The sequence below is a fragment of the Lineus longissimus genome, chromosome 8, assembly GCF_910592395.1.
Source record: "Lineus longissimus chromosome 8, tnLinLong1.2, whole genome shotgun sequence".
Lineage (NCBI taxonomy): Eukaryota > Metazoa > Nemertea > Pilidiophora > Heteronemertea > Lineidae > Lineus > Lineus longissimus.
In genome coordinates, this window is record NC_088315.1 from 14406269 (window position 1) to 14426185 (window position 19917).

At 44.0% G+C, this 19917-nt stretch overlaps 1 protein-coding gene across 1 annotated transcript; it reads right to left on the bottom strand.

The window, feature by feature from the left end:
• Window positions 1–94: 94 nt before the first annotated feature.
• Window positions 95–8531, bottom strand: LOC135492885 (uncharacterized). Its single transcript, XM_064779579.1, has 9 exons — window positions 8156–8531; window positions 7756–7854; window positions 7333–7533; window positions 6368–6609; window positions 5890–6129; window positions 5076–5225; window positions 4449–4628; window positions 3891–4130; window positions 95–721 (listed from the first exon to the last, which is right to left on the bottom strand). Exons 2-9 carry the CDS (start codon window positions 7827–7829, stop codon window positions 414–416), a joined length of 1635 nt encoding a protein of 544 aa, XP_064635649.1. The 5' UTR covers window positions 7830–7854; window positions 8156–8531; the 3' UTR covers window positions 95–413.
• Window positions 8532–19917: the final 11386 nt, after the last annotated feature.

Here is a 19917-nt window from a genome sequence, read left to right on the forward strand (position 1 = left end):
TCTGGCCTGTGTAGATCCAGAAAGACAAATATTGTCCCACTAGAATGAAGAGTAACTCATAAAGATACTTTGTAATTATCATTTTTAATACCATCCTGGCCGATCTTTTTTATGCATTATTGTTATGTCTACAAACTTACAAAGAAGTTTCCATCATCAAAATTATTGAAATCTGGCATAATGGTGTTTATTAGTTGTGGTTTACCATTTAATGGTATGATAACAAATAACGCCAACATTAATGCCAATCGAAAGTGCCGCAATTATTAGAGGTTTTTTTGCGGCTACTTTCATTGCTTTTACCGGATTTTTTTAGATGTAAAGCATGTTACAACATAACCAAGGTGTAAATGTATATGTTTAGTGAGAACCATTGTTAAGATAATAGTTTATACATATTTCTTGCAAATACTTCATGATATAACACAGGCCTTTGATTTTGTAGCCCCGCCGCCCCCCGGTCGCCCGACGGTCGGCGCCTGGCCTCCACCTTGCAGCCTTGCCCCTAGGTCCTTCCACGCCCCTGTAGCTTTGGCTTGGTCACGCGTTCGCTTGGGAATTTTGATCCTGAGCTGATTGGTGAAAATGTTCCCGAAGATGTAAAACCTAAGCATGTGTTTAATTTGGAGGCCGACGTTGACGTCCATCTCCTCACGGCGGAGTTTTCTCTTGCTGTATTCAGAGAACAACACAACTGTTTCCACATTCAGGATCTGAGCTTCTGGAATTAAAATTGAAAATAATTTAGAATTATTCATTGGCTAGCCTACTCTCCCAAGCCATGATCAAAGCCCCAATAAATCCTTTCCTGCTATCTTGACATTGGCGTAGTTTCGTACCTGCTTTAAGTTGGGATCAAACCTATTGGTTAGTTAATAGCTTTCAGGAATGACTGTTTGCGTTAAAAGTTGGACGGTCAGAGACGGTTTTGCATGCCCGCTGATACAACGTACATGTAAAATTTTCATAACAATGTGCACCGGAAGTTGGACGAAATTCACAACTGAATCGTGCAATATATTCTCATCAATTCATGTAGCTTGAACTTCAAGCATATTTTGGGATCATATTTCTTGACAGTCTGTGAGACACATTCACTGTAAATTCACAATTGTATTAACGACATTGGGTGATATGAATAAAGACTAGCAAATGCTTTTATCTAAAATTCCATGTTCTAGAAGATCTTCACTGGCTCCCCGTCCGTGCCCGTATCGAGTTCAAGGTGCTAACTCTAGTCTACAAGGCGGTAAATGGTATTGCCCCTGATTACCTACAGGATCTTTTGCAGTTATACACCCCATCGAGGTCACTCCGATCATCTGACAAGAACCTCCTATCTGTGCCGCTTTCAAAGACTACATCATTTGGTGGGCGTGCCTTCAGTTTTCTGGCTCCCCAACTGTGGAACTCTCTAAGCTGTAATCTACGGGACACTCAGTCACTCCTTGCTTTCAGGAACACTCTAAAGACGGTCCTATTTCAGAAGTGCTTTGCTCGCTAGGGGGCGCACTCGAACAGTTTAATTGCTGGATTTGAGCGCCTCACAAGTTTTTATTGTATTGTATTGTATGTACATTTACACCAGACCTTTCTGTACAAAACTGAAGTAAAAGTATTTGCTAGACTTTATTCATATCAGCCATTGTCTTTCACGCTTTTATTTTGGAGTTTGTATCTAGATCAGATATGAGATAGACATGTTTGTGAGTGCGGCCTATAGTTTCTAGTATTTGTCACTGAACATGTCAGGTATTGGCCCTTTCGTATATGCACTGATTAAAAATCTCATTCCAAAAGTAGGTCATGTCGCGTATTAATTTTCTTTTCTATTGGAAGACGATAATGATTCGCTTCAGTCATTTGTAGAGCAATTCAATAGTAAAATAGTAAAAATACACACAAATGGCATTATAACAAACCATTGATTGCGTTAGGGCTATATAGATCACATTACTAACATGGATTGCAATCGATACTTTTAAAGTATTTTGTCACACATTCAGAAAATTTCTTCGTATAGACAATCAACCTTGTGATAGTCTCGAAAAATGCAGTATATTTGTTTAACAAAGAGATTAAATAACATTCATAGGACCCGATGGTGAACATTTTGTTAGCGGTTTCTCAGGAATTCGACAGTTGAGCCAAACCAACTGAAGATGAAGTTTTTAGTACTCATGTTTGTTCAAACATTTCTTGCTTCGCAAGAGATGGTTTCAGGAAAGAGGATACTGCTCCTGTCTTACATGATGAAGAGCAGAGTGTTACAAGCCAACGCAATCGCGGAGGGGCTGATTGAAAACAGACACCAAGACTTCATGGCATTAGACACCAAGTTCAACCCACCTGAAAATATGGCAGCAGGGATAAATATCGTTCATTATACGTCCAGCGGCGCTGGGGAGAAGTTAATTCATGAAACGGATTCGTTTCAGAAATTATTATTCGAAATTCTATTTGCCGGTATGACATTTTCCCGATTTGCAGAAATTATCCAGTTCTTTTTCAAGGTATCAAGAGAAGCGTGTGATATGGTGCAAAATACGACGATGTACGCCGAGTAGGACGCCTTGAAACCGGACCTCATCGTGATAGATGAAACGTGTAGATGCCTTTTCCAAATACCTCATAACCTTGGCGTACCTCACGTTAATTTTATGCCGATCTTGCTCGCCGATATGGCTGCTCCAGCCCTTCATACACTCTTACTTTCCCCCGGACCAGCTGATATGGTCTACTACGAGTACTCTATACGCTCCGTCAGCGGACACTCAAGACGCTTACTGGTGACCTTTCTGGGCCCGCTGTTGGAATACGTCATTGCGTACCCATTCTTATAGGGACCTCGCTGACAGAGCACTGCTTCACCTGGTAGACACTGCGAGGGTCTATGAAGTTCCTATCCCAGGCGCCCCAAACCTTATCAACGTTGGTGGCCCAGTTATCAAGCCTGCAAAACAGCTACAGGAAGGCGATTTGAAAGATTTCGTTGATAACAGTGACGGTTTTGTCCTGATATCATTTGGATCCGTCGCTGTCCAACTCCCGGACTGGACAGTCGATACATTATTAGCCTCGATTGGAAAACTTAAACTTAAGGCTGAGTTACAGTTCGACGTCAAGAAGCTCAAACAGGGTCAACATCTCCCCTCAAACACCTATGCCTCAAAATGGCTTCCTCAAAATGATCTTTTGGGGCATGAAAAGGTCAAGGTATTTGCAACGCACTGTGGAAACAGCGGCCAGCACGAGGCACTCTATCATGGCGTCCCGATGTTGGGCCTACCGATTTTCGGTGACCAAGTTTACAACGCGCAAAGACTTATGAGTAAAGGATTCGGATTTTACCTAGAATTGAGGAAGCTGACTGCTGATGACTTTTACACAAACATTACTGAATTGATGCAAAATCAACGCTACAAAGAAGCCATCATGAAGGCTTCCGAAATGTACCGAGATCAGCAGATGACGCTAAAGCAGACAGCTTCATATTGGATAAATCACTTGATGAAATATGGCGGCGATCACATGCAAAGCTACACCAATCGAATGGCGTGGTATCAAATCTTGATGTTAGATGTCGTTGCTGTCGTTTTATGTTCAGTGTTTTTGCTGTGTGCATTGTTTTATGCATGTTTTCGGTGTTGTTTTTGGTTATGCTGCAAAAGGCTTCAAAAAACTAAAATTACGAAAGAAAAGAAACTGTGAGCCACTGCTCAAGTCTTTCACATTTCATTATCTTTCTACCGAGTAGCGTTGTTACTTCCGGTTGCACTCAATGGCCAATCAGACAACCCGATTCATGCTTCTTCAGAGCAGGAAGCAGAATTAAAGCCTTCTCCAATGGCTAACCAACACGACATCATTCAATTACAACACACACACACCTAGTTTTTCAAGATCAATGAGCGCCCTCCTGATGACTTCTGTGAAGGTCTCCACCCTCTCTATCGTCTTCTGCACTAATATCTCAGCCTCGAACAGCGTCCATTTTACGACGGGATTGGGTGGCACTTCCACTAGTTCTGGTCGCAGTGGGGTGGTGTACCATACTCTCAGTACACGAACAAGCTTGGCATTGATCCACACCCGGCGTATTGCGGACTGGCTCTCAACGAAAGTAGGTTCTGAAGAAGAGGGGTGATAATCACATGTACAATTATTTCCGAAAAAAAGGAGGTTAGTTTCGATGGATTGAACAATCAAAAATGTCGTATCTGCAATCCCGGTGAGCAAGCTGAGTTTCGATGAGCCAATCGGGAGGCTCTAAAGTTGCGTTAATTCCGGTCAAATTCTGCTTTCGGAAGTAGGTGAATTACACCATTAAAATAGAAATTTATATCTCTCCTGTGGCTCCAAGACACAAAATGAATAACATTGTAAAATGTTCAGATTTGAAAGGATTTTTGTAGTAGCAATTTTTCACACTAATATTTCCGATTTACGTGTACGTATCAGATAAAGATACTCTATTGTCTTGTCCTTATCAGCGCCGAAGTTACACCAGTCGGTCCTGAAGTTGGTGACATGTATTTTTGACTGTTTCTGAATCCATTCATTTGCCCTGCTGACCATGTGCGTAAAATCTTCGACACCATCGTTCATTGGAATGAAGTCGGCAAAACCTATACAAAGAAGTGCAGAGTGACGATGAAGACGAATTATTGTATCATTTAGTGCCAACACTGTATTATCTTTTCATGTATATATTTCTGTACAGTACACGTTTTTCTATTAGTTTTAAGTGGCTATGAAGATGGCTTTTATCATTTAAGACCAGTACTCCTGAGTCATTGCGTCCACATACGTATTAGGAGCCCATATCATTAAGTTTAGACAGCACAATATGAATCAATGTGTCACTAATACATTTTACATACGAACAACTGGCTATTCTTACGACAGTCATTTTCAATTCACCCCAACGCGTACGCTTATCCAATTGTTCCGAAGGACTGGTAATGATGTCGAAAAATTGAATAAGCGTTCGCGTTTGCTTTTCGGGGGCTTTGCGAAAACTCCCTAATGCAACCTCGTGCAGCCTTAATACACGCACAAGTATTGACATTTACCTATTTTCTCTCCAAGTGACTCGCCGAGCAAATAATAGACTCTGGCCATATGGAACTCTAGTTCGCCAAATCTCCAGAAGGTGGCATCAGGATATTCACATCCGTTGGCTGACATGGGAACCGTGTAGATCTCGGTGCTGATAATTTCCCCTGAAAGGTAATAAAATATAACTGTTTTTTAATTTTATGATTGCAGTTGAAAATATTTCCCGGTCGAAGGCTTAAAAGTTCCAATTAATGGTCTAATGAGTTAAGGGAAGGACATCTGAAGATACATCTGTCCTCTCGTCTTCGCCATCAGTCCGTTATCGACGTTCATACCGCAGCAACCCTTGTTATTTGTCATATGAGTAAAAAGAAGGGTAGGTGTACGGAAAAGGAGGGACGTTGGCTGCCTGCACTTTCTGTTCGAGCACCTCGGTGCGTAAGTGAGGCAGACAAGGTGGAACAACTAGAACCTAGAAGATGGCGATTGAACACCTAGTGCTCTCGTTAGCTTTCGGCTAGTAAACGTCGCGGAAAAAAAGTGCTGTCCTCACTTTGCTGGAAGATACTTGCAATGAATGGACTGGTACTTTAGCAGTGTAGAGTAGCACACTCCCTAGTAAACGGCCGTTGAACGGTTCCTTTTCATGTCTCCGTCAATAAAATGTCAAACCATCTTTGTTGCTTGTCAGTGGAAGGATACCACTACATGTATGACAAGTGCAATGGGCAAAGTTCAAGATACCACGGAAAACCACTGTAACGTGTAAAAAAATTATTGTTATTATCACTATTGATTAACTGGGAAAAGCTTAGAAAGAATATTTACCGGGCAAATGTCTCTCCTCCATGTTATTGTTAAACCGCCCAATAGTAGCGCCAAGGTGTTCGAACCTCCGCTTCGACCTCAGATCTTTGCTGCTACGATACCGGCACGGTATGATATTTACGTAGCCAATCTGCTGCGGTCGCAGTTCGTCCTCCTCTATTTCGCTGACGTCATCATCGTCATCTTTTTCCAAGTGTTTGACGTCTTTTGTGTCGGAGAACGCTACGGACTTTGTTTTCCCTGTAACAGAAGCCGACGAGTGTTTATATTATTCATTGAATTAACAGGCAATCCGCTAAGCTAAGTTTAGAGTTGGTCTGTCCGATAAAAGCCTTTATAATAAATCTCTAGACAGTCTTCGCCGTGCAACGTAACGGTTCCTCGCAGAATGCACTCGCAAAATGCAATCTCAAGCTATCCGCCAAACTTTGCAGTTGGCGACGCCCTCATATACCAGATAATACTGAAGATGGCTCACCTTTATCATCCTTCTTCTTCCCCTTACTGTCCTTGCTAGCTTTAGAACTAATCGACTTTCTCCGATCTGCGTCCTGTTTAAAAGTGGCCATGCTCTCGTTCCTTTCGAATATAGACTTTCGCTTCTTCATGGATGCTTTCCTCCTCTGCTCGGCTTCTTCTTCGCTGATTGTGCTCTCATCGTCATCATCATCATCGTCGTCGTCGCCCTCCTCGGCAAACGTCTTCCCAAGATACCAAATTCTGAAAATCGTCGACAATAATCATGATCAGTACATTCATCCAGATTGCTTTACTTTGTTCAGCTTTTGACTTGTGTTTGCTGCAGTAGACCAACGGAAGCAACGCCCATTGCATGATAAGCCTGAGTGGAGGCCAGTATTGCCTGTATACCGGTACTTGATCTGTATTAAAACTAAGGAATTGTACATGAAGTGATAAGAAAGCTTTATGAACTATGGCATGAATTGAGGCTAAATGCCTAGGCATTGTACTGTATGGTGAAGTTGGGATGCCCATGCAATGTCAGCTGTTAGATTTTGAATTCGATTGAAAGCCTCATTCAAATCAATCGGAGTGTTGGTTCTTATTAATTTATGATAAAGTTTACAATACTAGTATTGCTTACTTACTGGATATGGTGGAAACTTATTGTTCAAAACTGACCAGTATTGTTATCTTGACTGGGTCATCTAAAACAACACGAAAGTCCATGTACGAGCGTCTAAAATTGCCATGATTTTCATATTTAGGCCAATTTTACTCGAAATCGTGGTGGTAAAGCCTATTTTACTTTCTGTCTCTGAATAGCCAATACCAAGCTGTAAAATATATCAAAAGCTCGGCCCCAACGAAGACCTAAAGTTCAAGGAGCGCAACATGCGCCTGATATAGAATGCGTTGAAAGGGGAATGATGGTGTCGCCTCATCTTCTTTTTTTTGTTAAATAAGCAAACACTCTCTCACCTCAAAACATGTAATACTGGATGTCTGGCAGTTCGTGTTTTCCCAGCAATTGTCTCCATGAAGAATTCATCCCAAATCGTGATCTTGTTGTCGAAATCCTCCAAGTAATACTCGTTTGGTTTGATAGCCACAGTTTCACAGTTGATGACAACAACTTGGGGATTCCTCTCCAGCCAATCGTTGGCACGTTGCATAAGTCGTCTGCAATCGAAAAACGTTTACATGTAGTTATAGTAAAATTACAATTCAGTTCGATTCTCAAGTAGAAGGAATGAAAATGTGCGTCTCAATAACCCTTTGCTCTACATCCGTGTACACTATAAATGTAGCCTTCATGATAATGAAAAGGCAATAAAATGCTGTTGTTACTACAAAATTAACACTGACGAAGTCTTATACTTCTATCAACATGGCATGGCTTACCTGAAGCTTTCGTATTTGGAGTGTGCTCCTCCGTAATACTGGACTAGTTTAGGCATGAAGTCGATGTATACCATCTTGTCTGTCTCTCGATTTCTCAATCTACAAAGAATTGAAGCAATGTCAGTCGGGTACGAACAGGTCAAATGAAGTTTGTTTTCAAATGCAGGTTTTCAAGATGGTGGTTGGATATATACCCAAATTACAAGACAGTTTCAGCTGTAACAAGGACATTTCAGCTCTGCTTGTGTCACGAAAAATATTTCAAGCTGTTATTTGGTAAACGTTAAAGTTGCTTAATTGCGAATAACCATTTACCTCGCAATGGTTCAAGTTGACCACCGACGATATTGATTACCATGTCTCTGTTCATTGACAGAGAGAAGAATGAGGTTACACTTACCTTTCTCGAACAGAAGATCGCAGAATGATGTCTACATTTACAATTAGCACCACAGCATTTCAAATTCGCCAGCTGTACACCAAACTCTCGGCGAAGTTTCCTGTATCCTTGAACCACTAATATTGAGAAGCAGTCTTTCCGTCCACAAAGTTCTTCACACACCAACGCTGATCCACCCAAAGTCCTGGTATGTAGCTTTTTTAAATTGGAAATACTCGGGTTTGAAGCTGTAGTTGAATCGGTCTGGGTTTCGGATCATCTAGTTATCTTCCTTACTACATTGCACTGAACTTCGAAAGAAAACATTTGCTCCTTGCGAACTATAAGAGTGCCATTGAGTGTTGACATGCTTAGTAATGATATCTCAGTCGAGGTATATTTTACTAGTTGTTGTTGCACGCAGAGAAAGCGAATGGCAATATCATGCGGTGAATAAATCTTGTTAGAAAGGGATACAATTGATAGCATTGATATCAATGGTTATAATGGCGTTATTGGCCGTTGAATGTCATAAAGACGAGTAATTCGAACCATTTGTTATAAGTAGCATATACATTGACGTGAATCCATTAATAGGATTTTTCAATTTTACCTCTTTCCCATGTGTTATCTTTTCATCGCCTTTGATGAATCGATGATGTCAGCACTTTGACGAGTACTACGCGGGCGATCCATTGTCGTATTCTCTCATCCTTCCCAAAGCCTCGTCTCGTCACGTCATTCATTCCTGTCACTTTCGCCCCCTCCCCCCATCATGATATAAACGATCGACCAACAACAATAAACCACTTGAATCTTCGGCTAACGAGTCTCTGCCACGGAGGTGATCTGGAGTTGCTGACAACTCAAACGAACAAAAGTACTAAAATCACCGACGCAGCAACGCATCAGATAAGACGGCTGGTAACGTCAATATATAAAGATGAAAATCGGCGCTGTTAGTGTTATGTTACCTTTAAAAACGACAGAGAAGGCTGCAACCCCACTAGCGTGCTTTCTGTAACAGTAAAGAAAAGAAAATTCAAGTTGTCGTTGGCAAAAGATAATTTTGTATTTTTCAAGCAAAATAAGACTAGTACAATATAAATATACATGTAGTGAGTTGTGTATTCTATTTTCTAACTTCTAGACATCACAGATAAAAGATAGTTAAGATGAGTATGATATATAGACTTAAGTCATGACAGATAAACTATTTCCACGCACCATCAATTTGGATCAGTTGTAAATCATATATTGATGAAGCGCCGCTCCTTGTATGGTATGACACGATCACAAACATAGCTTGGGTATTGTTGCTATTCTTCATTTAAAGTATAGGGCTCCCAGTGCGAATAGAAAATCGTCATTTTTCATAACTTTTCAAAGGAACTAATAATTTATATGATGGTTTGTAGAAGCTAGGTCAACAAACTATACAATATAATATCATTCGCGCGCGAACGACAGCTTTTTTTCAAAATATACATCCTGCTGACAAGCATGTTTACTTCAACTCCCTTTGAATTTCAAATTTCAGCTGAAACCATATCGGTACTTGGCCGGTTAGTCCACTAGTACAACTTTTGTCTAATGCATTCTTCCTTACCCCAGTGACACTTTCTTTGCATTGGATGTACCTTGGTGTGGCCACGATGACCGGAATGTGCCTGTGCCGTGCTGGTGTCATGGCTTCCAACATGAAACTCGTCTGTAAAATTGCCATCCTCGTCAAATTTGTCACTGAAGATTCCCCCGTAGATTAAGCAGAGGACGCTGTAGTATTTGTTGAAGTTGTTGCCGATAATTGGAATTGCCATCCCTGTGATCAGGATTCCAACAATGGAGCACATGATGCCGATGATGTAGCCAGCTGTTCCGTTAGGGTGCATATCTCCATAACCCACCGTGGTCATGGTGATGAGACTCCAGTAATAATAAATAATAAATAATGTCTGCTATTTTTATAGCGCTCATCAGAACTTATAGCTGTTAAAGCGCTACAGCTGATTTTTCACCGATAATATCCATTGAACAACCAAGTCCAGTAGTACGCCACAGGAATGCTAATGAATCCATTACCGAGGTGGAGTTCAGCGTAGTAAATCAGGGTAGAGAAAATCAACATGGCGACGATCAGGAAAAGAATAAGTGTCATTAATTCAAAGAAGGAGCTCTGCACGACCAGAATTAGAACGCGCAATCCCGCACAGCAACGCGAAAGTTTAAAAATGCGTATTGTCCTGAAGACAGTGGCTACACCTGTGCAGTTGGAGGCATATTTGCATAATTCCGTGGCATTTCCATTAAAATCTTTGCATGCATTCTCCACAATGACGGACAGTGTCGCCGATATACTCATTAGGATATCCAAGATGTTGTAAAAACATGTGAAAAATCGGACTTTTTCAGAACAGAGTAGGAATCGTACTGCAACTTCGAGAGTGAAGAATACCAAAAAGATGATCTGTCCTTTCATTATCCAGAGAGCGGGTGATGTTGACCAATACAAATTCAGTCGAGAGGTAGCTTTTGTAGTTGAATTATTTGACTTTATGTCTGGTTGAGTTGTTGGTGGTGTCGTTAACACTCCACTTCCGTCCACGGATCTAACACTCCTCTTTCCGTTCATCCATTTTGACAAGTGCTGCAACGAAGATGCAACATCTGCAGCCTGTGGCCGCTGTCGTGAACAGGCCGTCTCCGCTTCAATCGTAATCATCGTAATCATTGTAATCATAGTTTTCATATTGTGCTTTTAATGCATTGTTCATAGCCTTGTTCTTGATTGATATAAAAAACAACACTACAACGTTGTATGAAATAGACGACGTTTCGGATATTTTGATTCCTTTTTCAAAGTCTAATAGACAGGAAATATATGTTTATATACAAGTACAACAGAAGACGTGAGGTGATGACGGACGTCATTAAAAACCGGGACTCCCTGTCCACGTGTCTATTTGTTGACGTCTAAAATAAACAAAGTCATTCATCGGCCGGAGGGCAGGGGTCAAAGGTGAAGGCACTGTTGAGTTTACGCTTCGGGAGTTTCCGGTGGATCTCCGAGTTCGAAGTCACGTGATGGGATTGACAAAATGGCGGATCAAGTACAAAGTAAATGATGCGAAAGTGCACATAAAAATGATAATAAAATCATGAATATGGGAGAGATAGTGCACACAACGCCATCGGAACGACTACGGATAGTAAGTATTATGCACAGTGTTCAATTACGGAGACCAGTTGGTTCATTATGTTTAGACCAAGAGGTCTGGCGGACCGAAGTGTATAGATCCAGTAAGACTCGCGTTCTAACGGACGATTTTCGTTGCATTGCGCTGTGGGGAGTTTTTCTAGTCCGTAGACTTTCATGTGATCGACATGATTGTGTCCATTGGAGTTAAAGTGATTAGCAACCGAAGTTTGTTTATTCCTGGAGATATCTGATCGGTGTTCATTGAGTCTAGCTTTTAATTTCATAGCCTTGATCATCACAGCCAGCAAGTCTTGTGTATCGTGTGTCTTAGGAGAATTTGTTGGAGGAACCCTTGATCGACTTGCAGGCAGAGTGGTAATCTCAGTCAAGATAAACACTTTGCAAATGCACAATATTCCAGTTCAGAAGAGAATAACCATATGACTTGGGACAACACAGTCCAGTAATTCCAAGTCAAGTCACAAAACACAAAGTTCAGCAGAATTGTTCCATGATTTCCGCCGATGTACATGTAGTGGATGGCGCAAGAGTGAGTAAGTCGAAAGCAACCAGGAACACCAGGTCAGAGCGACACGGTCCCCCCGCTCCCTACAGAGCGCTAGGAGAGGGGTTCAGTCCCGGCTGCGGACGAACTCAATCAGCGTAAGCGCAACCTCCTTCTTCGCCTCCACACTATAGTGGAACCCGTCCCGATCGAATGCTGGGTGGGCAGTGATGGCTGGATGGGGAATTGAGATGAACCCAACCCTCTCCATCATTCGGCAGAAACTGTTGACGTTGTTCTGCTGGTGCTGATTTGCTGCAAGTCGTAATGGTTAGTGTGATTTAGCCCATGGTTCAACACAATATCGCTTATCCTTAGACGCGGCTGCACATTTTCGAGCATGACCCGCAACTCCTCAGCCCTCTGGCCGGTATAGGCCATCGGAAAAAGGTGCCAGGTTGGTTTCAGTCTGAGAAACATTGAATCGGAAAGTAAGAGAATTGGCCTCCTGTTCATAACATTTAAACCTCGAATCTTCACGATCAGCCTTTGTGAGAATCTCCTTATGTCTACGAGCTCCTGATCACCAACATGCAAAGCTCTAACGAATATCTCCAGATCCGACAGCATGATCAGCAGGTGGTTTTTGCTGATCTCCCATTGTGGCTTCATCTGGCGTTCTACCTTCTTAAGTGTCTGGATTACCGTTGAAGTCAAGGCTGTCGAAACATCAAACAATAATTGTTTGCAGGCCGCAAACACGTCTGCGGCAAAAGAAACGTTGAACCTCTTCCGTTCTTTCAATCGTAGTCTGCTATAACAAACATCAAATAGCGCGCGTTGCAGACCTCTCTTTGCACTCTTCACGGCTTCAGGCATACCGGGTACCTCGTCTAGCTCTAGCTCATCGACCTGTAAGCATAAACGGAAAAATTCATGTAAACAATTTCAATCGACATCTTAAATCTGATAGGGTCCGGCCCTCAACTCCCTCCCCTTCTTCAGCCACTGTTCCCGCTTTCTGGCAATGCGATTCTTCAGCGCCAAGTGGTCGACGCAGCAACCAATCGAAAGGCGGAACCTCGCTGGTCGCTGTATGTTCTTCCTGGGGTGAAATTTCCGTCAAGGTGGTCGGTCTTCTGAAAGATTCAGATCATCGTGATTAGTGCTGGCATCAGAACACTCACTGCTTTGGGAGTCCAGAGCGGTTCCCCCTCCGATGTGTTAAGTGCAACAACAGAGGGCTCAGCAGTTTTGCTTCATTGTCACCGGACAGCTGGGCCACATCATAAGAGAATACGACCTCTTGGGCAGCTAGAGCAGCATCTCCAAATTCTGGGGGAGCAAGGGCAGCATCGCCAGAAACATCGCTCTCAGTCGCTGTCCTATCCTCCAAAGCATCAGCCCTGGTGCCACTCTGGTCGATCTCAGCCTCGCCAGCTTCTCCAATCATGCCACGTTGATCGCAAGGGGCTCTCTCAGCAATCTCCTGACACTGTTGGTGTTTCTATCATCGGTTCTCGGGTGAAGTACTTCTTCAAATTGTTTAAGTGAACTACTTTCCGTTTTGGTCGTCTCCCTTCCTCAGGAATTATTTCGTAATTCACCTCTGACAATTGTCGCAGTACCTTGAAGGGTCCTTTTCATCGCCTACTTTAGGTACAGGCTACCGTCATTGATAACTAGCTGCTCAAACTGTCCCCATAGTAGTCTACTGCATCCTTGGAGGGTCCTTTGACTAGGCTTCTCATTAGAAGTTGACAAGTGTTCATACACAGGTCCTATGTCCTCGTCATCCTGCTCAGCTTTGGTGATATCTTCTTTTGACAGCCCGTGAAGGAGCCCGTCTGCAGTTGTTCTCTCAGTCTGTTTCGGTTTTGGACGCTTCGGTGACTTCCGCGAGGCTGGACTCGGAGTAGTGGCATTGACTGACAGTAGCTCCTTTTCTTGGTCCGGCTGTTTGACGTCTGTCTGACCACAGGAGGGGCAGTTCCCATGCTTCCAGTTACGTTTGGGCCGCCTTGAGAGGGCATCAGCGTTTCCATGTTTGACTCCAGGTCGATGCTCAATTACGTAATCAAACTCGGCGAACCTCTCTAGCCAACGGGCGACTTGTCCAGAAGATTTCTTGAAATTTAGGAGCCACTTGACCGCCATATAATCAGTCCTAACTCGGAATTGTTTGCCCAGCAGGAAATACCGGAAATGCTCGGCGAAGGTGACCAGTGCAAGCATTTCTCTTCGAGTGGTACAGTAGTTGGTTTCCCCGCCTTGAAAGGACTTTCTTCCATAGGCTACGACCCGTTCTGAGCCATCTTCTTGTTTCTGTGACAGCACAGCTCCCATCGCGAAGTCACTGGCTTCGGTGTCAAGGACAAAATCTCCAGCTATTTCACTGAAGTCTGGGTAGGCCAGGACCGGCGCGGACACTAACTTTTCCTTCAAAAGTTTGAACGCCTGCTTACAATGCTCTGAACAGAGGAATGGCACCTCCTTCCGGGTGAGACGATGCAGTGGAGCGGCAATGTTGGCAAACTCAGGAACAAACTTATGATGATATGTCGCTAGCCCCATAAAGGAGCGAACCTCTGACATGTTCGATGGAGTGGGCAAATCAGCCACCTTCCTGACATTCTCCTCATCCGTAGTAACACCGTCTGCCGTCACTTTGTGGCCAAGAAACTTCACGAGGGATCGAAATAACTTGCACTTTGAAGGCTTCAGCTTTAGGTTAGCTTGCTCTAGGCGAGTGAAGACCTCCTCCAGCTCAGCGATATGTCCCTCGAACGTCGCAGAATGGACGATGATATCGTCCAGGTAGACCAGGCAGTACTCAAGGCCTCCTAAGACAATATTCATTAACCTGGTGAAGGTAGCAGGAGCTCCAGTCAGGCCAAAGGACATTACCCGCCATTCATACTGCTTGGTGGCTGAAACAAACGTCATCTTGGCTCGATCTTCAGGTGTTACACCCACCTGCCAGCAGCCACTGGCACAATCCAGGCATGAGAAGTACCTTGAGCCTGACAGCTTGCTGAGGGTTTTGTCAATATTGGGCAATGGTTGGGCTGACTTGACAGAGTAGGAATTCAGCTTTCGATAGTCAACACACAGACGGAATGAGCCATCGTGTTTCCGGGCCAGGACTATTGGGGAACTCCAAGGGCCCTGTCCTTCCTGAAGTAGGTCGTGATCCATCAGCTTCTTTATCGTCTTGTCCACAAACTGCTGTCGATGGGGCGGCTGAAGCTTGGATGTTGTTTTATCGGGCGGGCATCACCAGTATCAATTGTATGCTGAACCACCTGGGTCTGGCCGAGATCGAAATCGTCCATTGAAAACACATACTGGTGTCGTGCAATTGAATCAACCACTGTAGCCGTTTGTTCCTCTGCAAGATCCAGCTCACTGAGTTCCAGCTTCTCAAGCAGTGCGGCAAGCTGCTCCTTATCGTCTTCGGAGCTGTCCTTCCCTGGAGCCGATGTTGGTTGTGGCTCAGACTTGGGTGCACCAGCACTGAAGATGTTCAGACTTGTAGTCTTTTGGGTGGTCTCACTCGGGTTCGTGTCTTGCTCTGAGGACAGTGTTCCCTCAGCCGATCCTATTTCAGCAACAGGATGGAACCAACCGATTGTCCTTCCAGGCCTGATAAACACAGGCTTATCCGTAAAGTTAGCCACTCTCACCGGAACTTTACCATAATCAGAGGACACCAACAATCTTCCTGTGGTAAAAGGGTGCTTCCCTTTTGCTGCTTCCAGCATCCCTGGTGTCAGGTGACTCTCCTTCTGTCCATTGGATAACTTTCCAGGTAGGATCATCCCGGTGTCAGCTGGTATACGGACACCCCTACCTAGCACGACTCTGCACACCTTTGGCTCGCCCTGTTGGTTTCTCTGTGGAATCTCGCAGTCGCCAGCTTCCAAGGTCGCAGTCTTATAGCTGATACTGCAGTCATGGGCCTGCAGAAAATCACTCCCAAGTAGGCAGTCAGGTGTTAGATTGTCCACAATCACCACGGGATGTTCGAACTCTGAAGATCCCAGATGAAGGTTGACCTCTGCCACTCCAATTATCTTCAATTCCTCATGTGGCTGACTGCAAGCCCCTTCAACTTTCTGTAGCTCTTGACGTGATCTCCCTTGACACTTTCCCCACAATGTGCTGCTGGCTTGTGTGAGAGCAGCACCTGTATCAAGCAACATTGTGGTGGGTGTGTTATCGACTTCACCACTCACATAAAGACTGCTGTCTTTGAATTCAATTTGACCAATAGATAGAATTCTAGTCGGGTTGGACTCAGCTGTTGTAAGGTTAGTCGTCAGCTTCGAAGGTGATGTTGTTCTATCCTCAGGCGTATCTGGCGCGGTGCCTGACTGAGCGCTGGTGATCACTAGAGCAGAGTTTCCCATACTCTTGGAAGAGGGCTTGAACTCAGCTGCACCAAGCTTAGGGGTCCAATTTGAGGGTGATGTTGTTACCCTTTCAGGCTTGTCCAGAGCGGTGCCCGACTGAGTACAAGAGATAACTAGAGCAGAGTCTCCAGTACTCTCTCCTCCCTTACTAGAATTGTTGTCATTCTGCTGGGCCATCCTGGAACTCCCCTCGCTCCCAGTAACCAGTATTTGCTCAGCAGGCTGGGGACTGTAACCAAAACTGGGCATGTCCAGAGCAGAGCCCTTCTCCCTGGTATTAAGAGCAAAATTCCAGAAACCTGGTTGGACATCCCCCTGCCAAACTGAAGCTGGAGCTACTGACGCACGTCACGGCCACCTGACTTTTCTAACTTTCCAATTCGGGTGTCCATTTTCTGTAGAAGATCCAGGACCTGACTCACTTCTGATGACCCGGCAGCAGGATGCCCCAGTCGTTGCACTGGCTACCTTAGGCTTGGTTGTGCCACTTGATGTCTTGGCATTCTTTTGGTGTCGCGCTCCCTGCTTCAGGAGGAGTTGAGCTGATTCCAGCTGGCGAAACTTCCTGATGGGCTCTTCAAGGGTCTTGGTCGAGCTCATGAGTAGCTGTTGCTTCACTTGGTCAGCGGCCCTCACCTCCAAAAGGAATTGATCAAGGGCCATTTCCCGCTGCAACTCCCAACCACTATCGGGGTAGGCATTCAAGGCTAGTTGCAATAGAGCATCCGAGAAAGTCTCATATGTCTCTGACCCACCTTGGGTACGAGCTCGGAGTTGCAACTTATAATCCTCCTTTGTTGTGTTGTGGAAGCGGCGCTAAAGGGCAGCGCAGAACTCATCAAACGGCAATGTTGGTGAAATGTGGAGATTCCCCACGGCAACATAGGCTTGATGGTCCAGCCTTGAAAGTAGTTGCTGCCTCCGGTCCCCAACTTTGATTTTAGTTAGATCAGCAAAGGTATTGAACCTCTCTAACCAAATTCTGAAATTTTGATTTACCATGAAGTTCTTGGGTGCCTGTGCTTTGGCAGCAGGTCGAGAGTGCGACACAGGGGTTCTCTGCTTCAATGTGTCAACAAGGTAGGTAAAAGAATCCAAGAAGGATGACATTAGATCAGCGTCCCCTTTGCTTTGATTCGCCATTGGTCCAGGTGGGGTCAACTGAGGTCGAGGGGTGCTGCTTGCGATGGTGGTTGGCATCCTTGGTGGTGCACCTTGCACTACTTGCCCAGTCTTGCTGGTCATAGGGTTTACTTTGGGTCCCGGTCCAGGATTCTCCACCATTGTAGCCTTACCAGGTGTTACCGGTGACAGGTCCAAGGTTAGGGCACCTCCACCCTGATTCTGACGCACTGGTTTTCTTCGGTATAGATTGTGGCCTGAGAGTCCCTGGGGCGCTGTAGGTTGAGTGGGACGGTTCCCTTGTCATCCTGAGGAAACCAGGGCTAATTCTTGCTTCTTCAGTTCTCAAATAAGAGTATTTATCAAGCAGCTTAAGTTAGATATGCCTAAGCTCTAAGTACCATGCTGAGTTAAGTACCATACTCAAGTTGGAATTCATAACTTGACTTAAATAACTACATAGCTAAGAAGTATACTCAAATTTAGGTATGGTGCCTAGATGTGTCCAATTTCCAAGGGTGTATGTCACATTTCACAGGCTTTTTATGTACATTACTGTGGATTGGGGATGGTTCTTGGTCGAGCACCTCAATGACCACGATGATGAACTGTATAATATTATGATTCCGAGTTTGTCTTGGGTGATGCTTTGGTGATAGGGCTATACCAACTGTGCTTGGGCCGGTGTAATGTTTTTGAGTGTTTCTATTTTTGAGTGTTTCCCCTCATTGTTTGGGAACGCTAAAAGATAGATTGACAAGGTTTTCTGTGTTTCCCCCCTATTGAAAAGTCATGGTCTCTCTAGCTGCCTATTGTTTGGAAACACTGACACATGGGAAACAACCACAGATGTTACACCGGTATTCACTAGTTTAGGGCAGTATAGACGCAATGGATAAGTCGACAAGGAAACCAAACTTTCCAAGGAAGCCAAACTTTTCGGAAGATAATGAAAAGGAATTTGATTTGATTGTTTCCAAATTCGGGCCGAACGTCATATCTCAGAAAATGCACCAAGCATGGGTTTGAATCACAGAGGCAATGAACTCACGCAATCTGTCTAATGTGCGGACGGAATTGCAGTTGCTGAAGAAGTGGCAGAACATGTGCAGCAACATGAATTTATGTTCTAAAAACCAACACACTTAGACTTAGGACACCCCGATGTGTCTTAGATTTAGGGGTGGATTTGAGTATGATACTTTAGGTAAGTAGCTTGGAGAATTCCACTTAGGTATAGTACATGTACTTAACTTAGGTACCTACTTCGGCACCATACTTTGACTTAAGTAGCTTGATAAATACGGACCCAGGGCCTACGTATTCGTTTTCCATTAATACTGTGGGGATTCAGACACGGCAGCAAGTCACTGTCCACTATTGTTACCACAGCGCTAGCAGACGACAATAACAAATTTGAAAACTAAGGCCGATTGAACGGCGAATAATTCCTGTTCACTGTGGACAGATCATATGCTTAAGTCGGGTGGCAAACATTATTCTTGTGAGGGATGACCACGAATCGGAAACTAGGAGGAATTACGCGCTGCCTTCTGAGTTAAAACTGCTTGCGACTCTCCGGTTTGCAATTTTTATGCTTGTGGATCATTCCAACAGGTTGTAAATGGTGATACTGTCAACATTTCCCAACCAACCACGAGTCGAGTAAATGCGGAGGTAACAACCTCACTTAACCAAATTTCTGAAACAAGATGATACTCCTCAATTATCTGGTTTTATCATCATATTCTTCGATTTCACGGTGTTATCGGTGTGGTCGATCGAATGCATACAGTATTTGGATTCTATGACGTTCGTTTCACGAGTGGAGATATTATGAGACATTGGGAAGGGGATGAGGTCATCCTTAGGTATTCATTGCGGCCTCAGCTTGTGACGCCATTTTTGAACCCTAACATTCCCAGGTAACGATGATACTATTGTGTACAGAAAAATTATTTGTAATTTGCACTATTGAATACCCACGATCAAGGAATAATAATATGAGTTATAGGCAGAAATCAAAAAGAAATATGACACGGGTACCTGATGTGTCTTTTGATGAAATATAAGTGTTACACTCAAACTTAAGCGGTCAACCTGGCTAAGTGGGGCGCTGAGTAGTTTTATGAATCCCATTTTAGGTGGGGAACTTTGTGAAGTTGACCACTTAGGGTTTTATGGCACTTAAGTTAAGAACTTAACTGAATATGGGCCACTCAAATCGAGTGTTATGAATTTGAGACACCTCCGGGGCAGTCTTAACTCCAAGTGGACTGGTTCTCTCTGTTCATTTTGTGCACGGTGCTCGAAGGAGCTGGCTGCGTTGATGTTGGCTTGGCAAAATGAATTTGCACACAGACGTGCAATTCGCAGGGAAATGGTTTTTCGTGATCGGCTCCATCCACTGGACGCTTACAATGACTTAGAATCGTACCAGCGATGTCGGTTTGATCGGCAAACAATTCTTCAATTGATTGATCTTGTGAGTGCCGGCTGAGTTGATGTTGCTTTTGACCTTTCGGTTTTACGCTTGCGGATC

What these genes read in the sequence shown, in the direction of transcription:
- LOC135492885 (XM_064779579.1), bottom strand. Translation starts at nt 7,829, where the DNA reads ATGGTATACATCGACTTCATGCCTAAACTAGTCCAGTATTACGGAGGA. An exon ending in GAAGAAGAAGGATGATAAAG is followed by an intron (nt 6,130 to 6,367) that starts GTGAGCCATCTT and finishes CTTCTGTTACAG; the next exon opens with GGAAAACAAAGTCCGTAGCG. An exon ending in CATTGATCTTGAAAAACTAG is followed by an intron (nt 722 to 3,890) that starts GTGTGTGTGTGT and finishes TTTTAATTCCAG; the next exon opens with AAGCTCAGATCCTGAATGTG.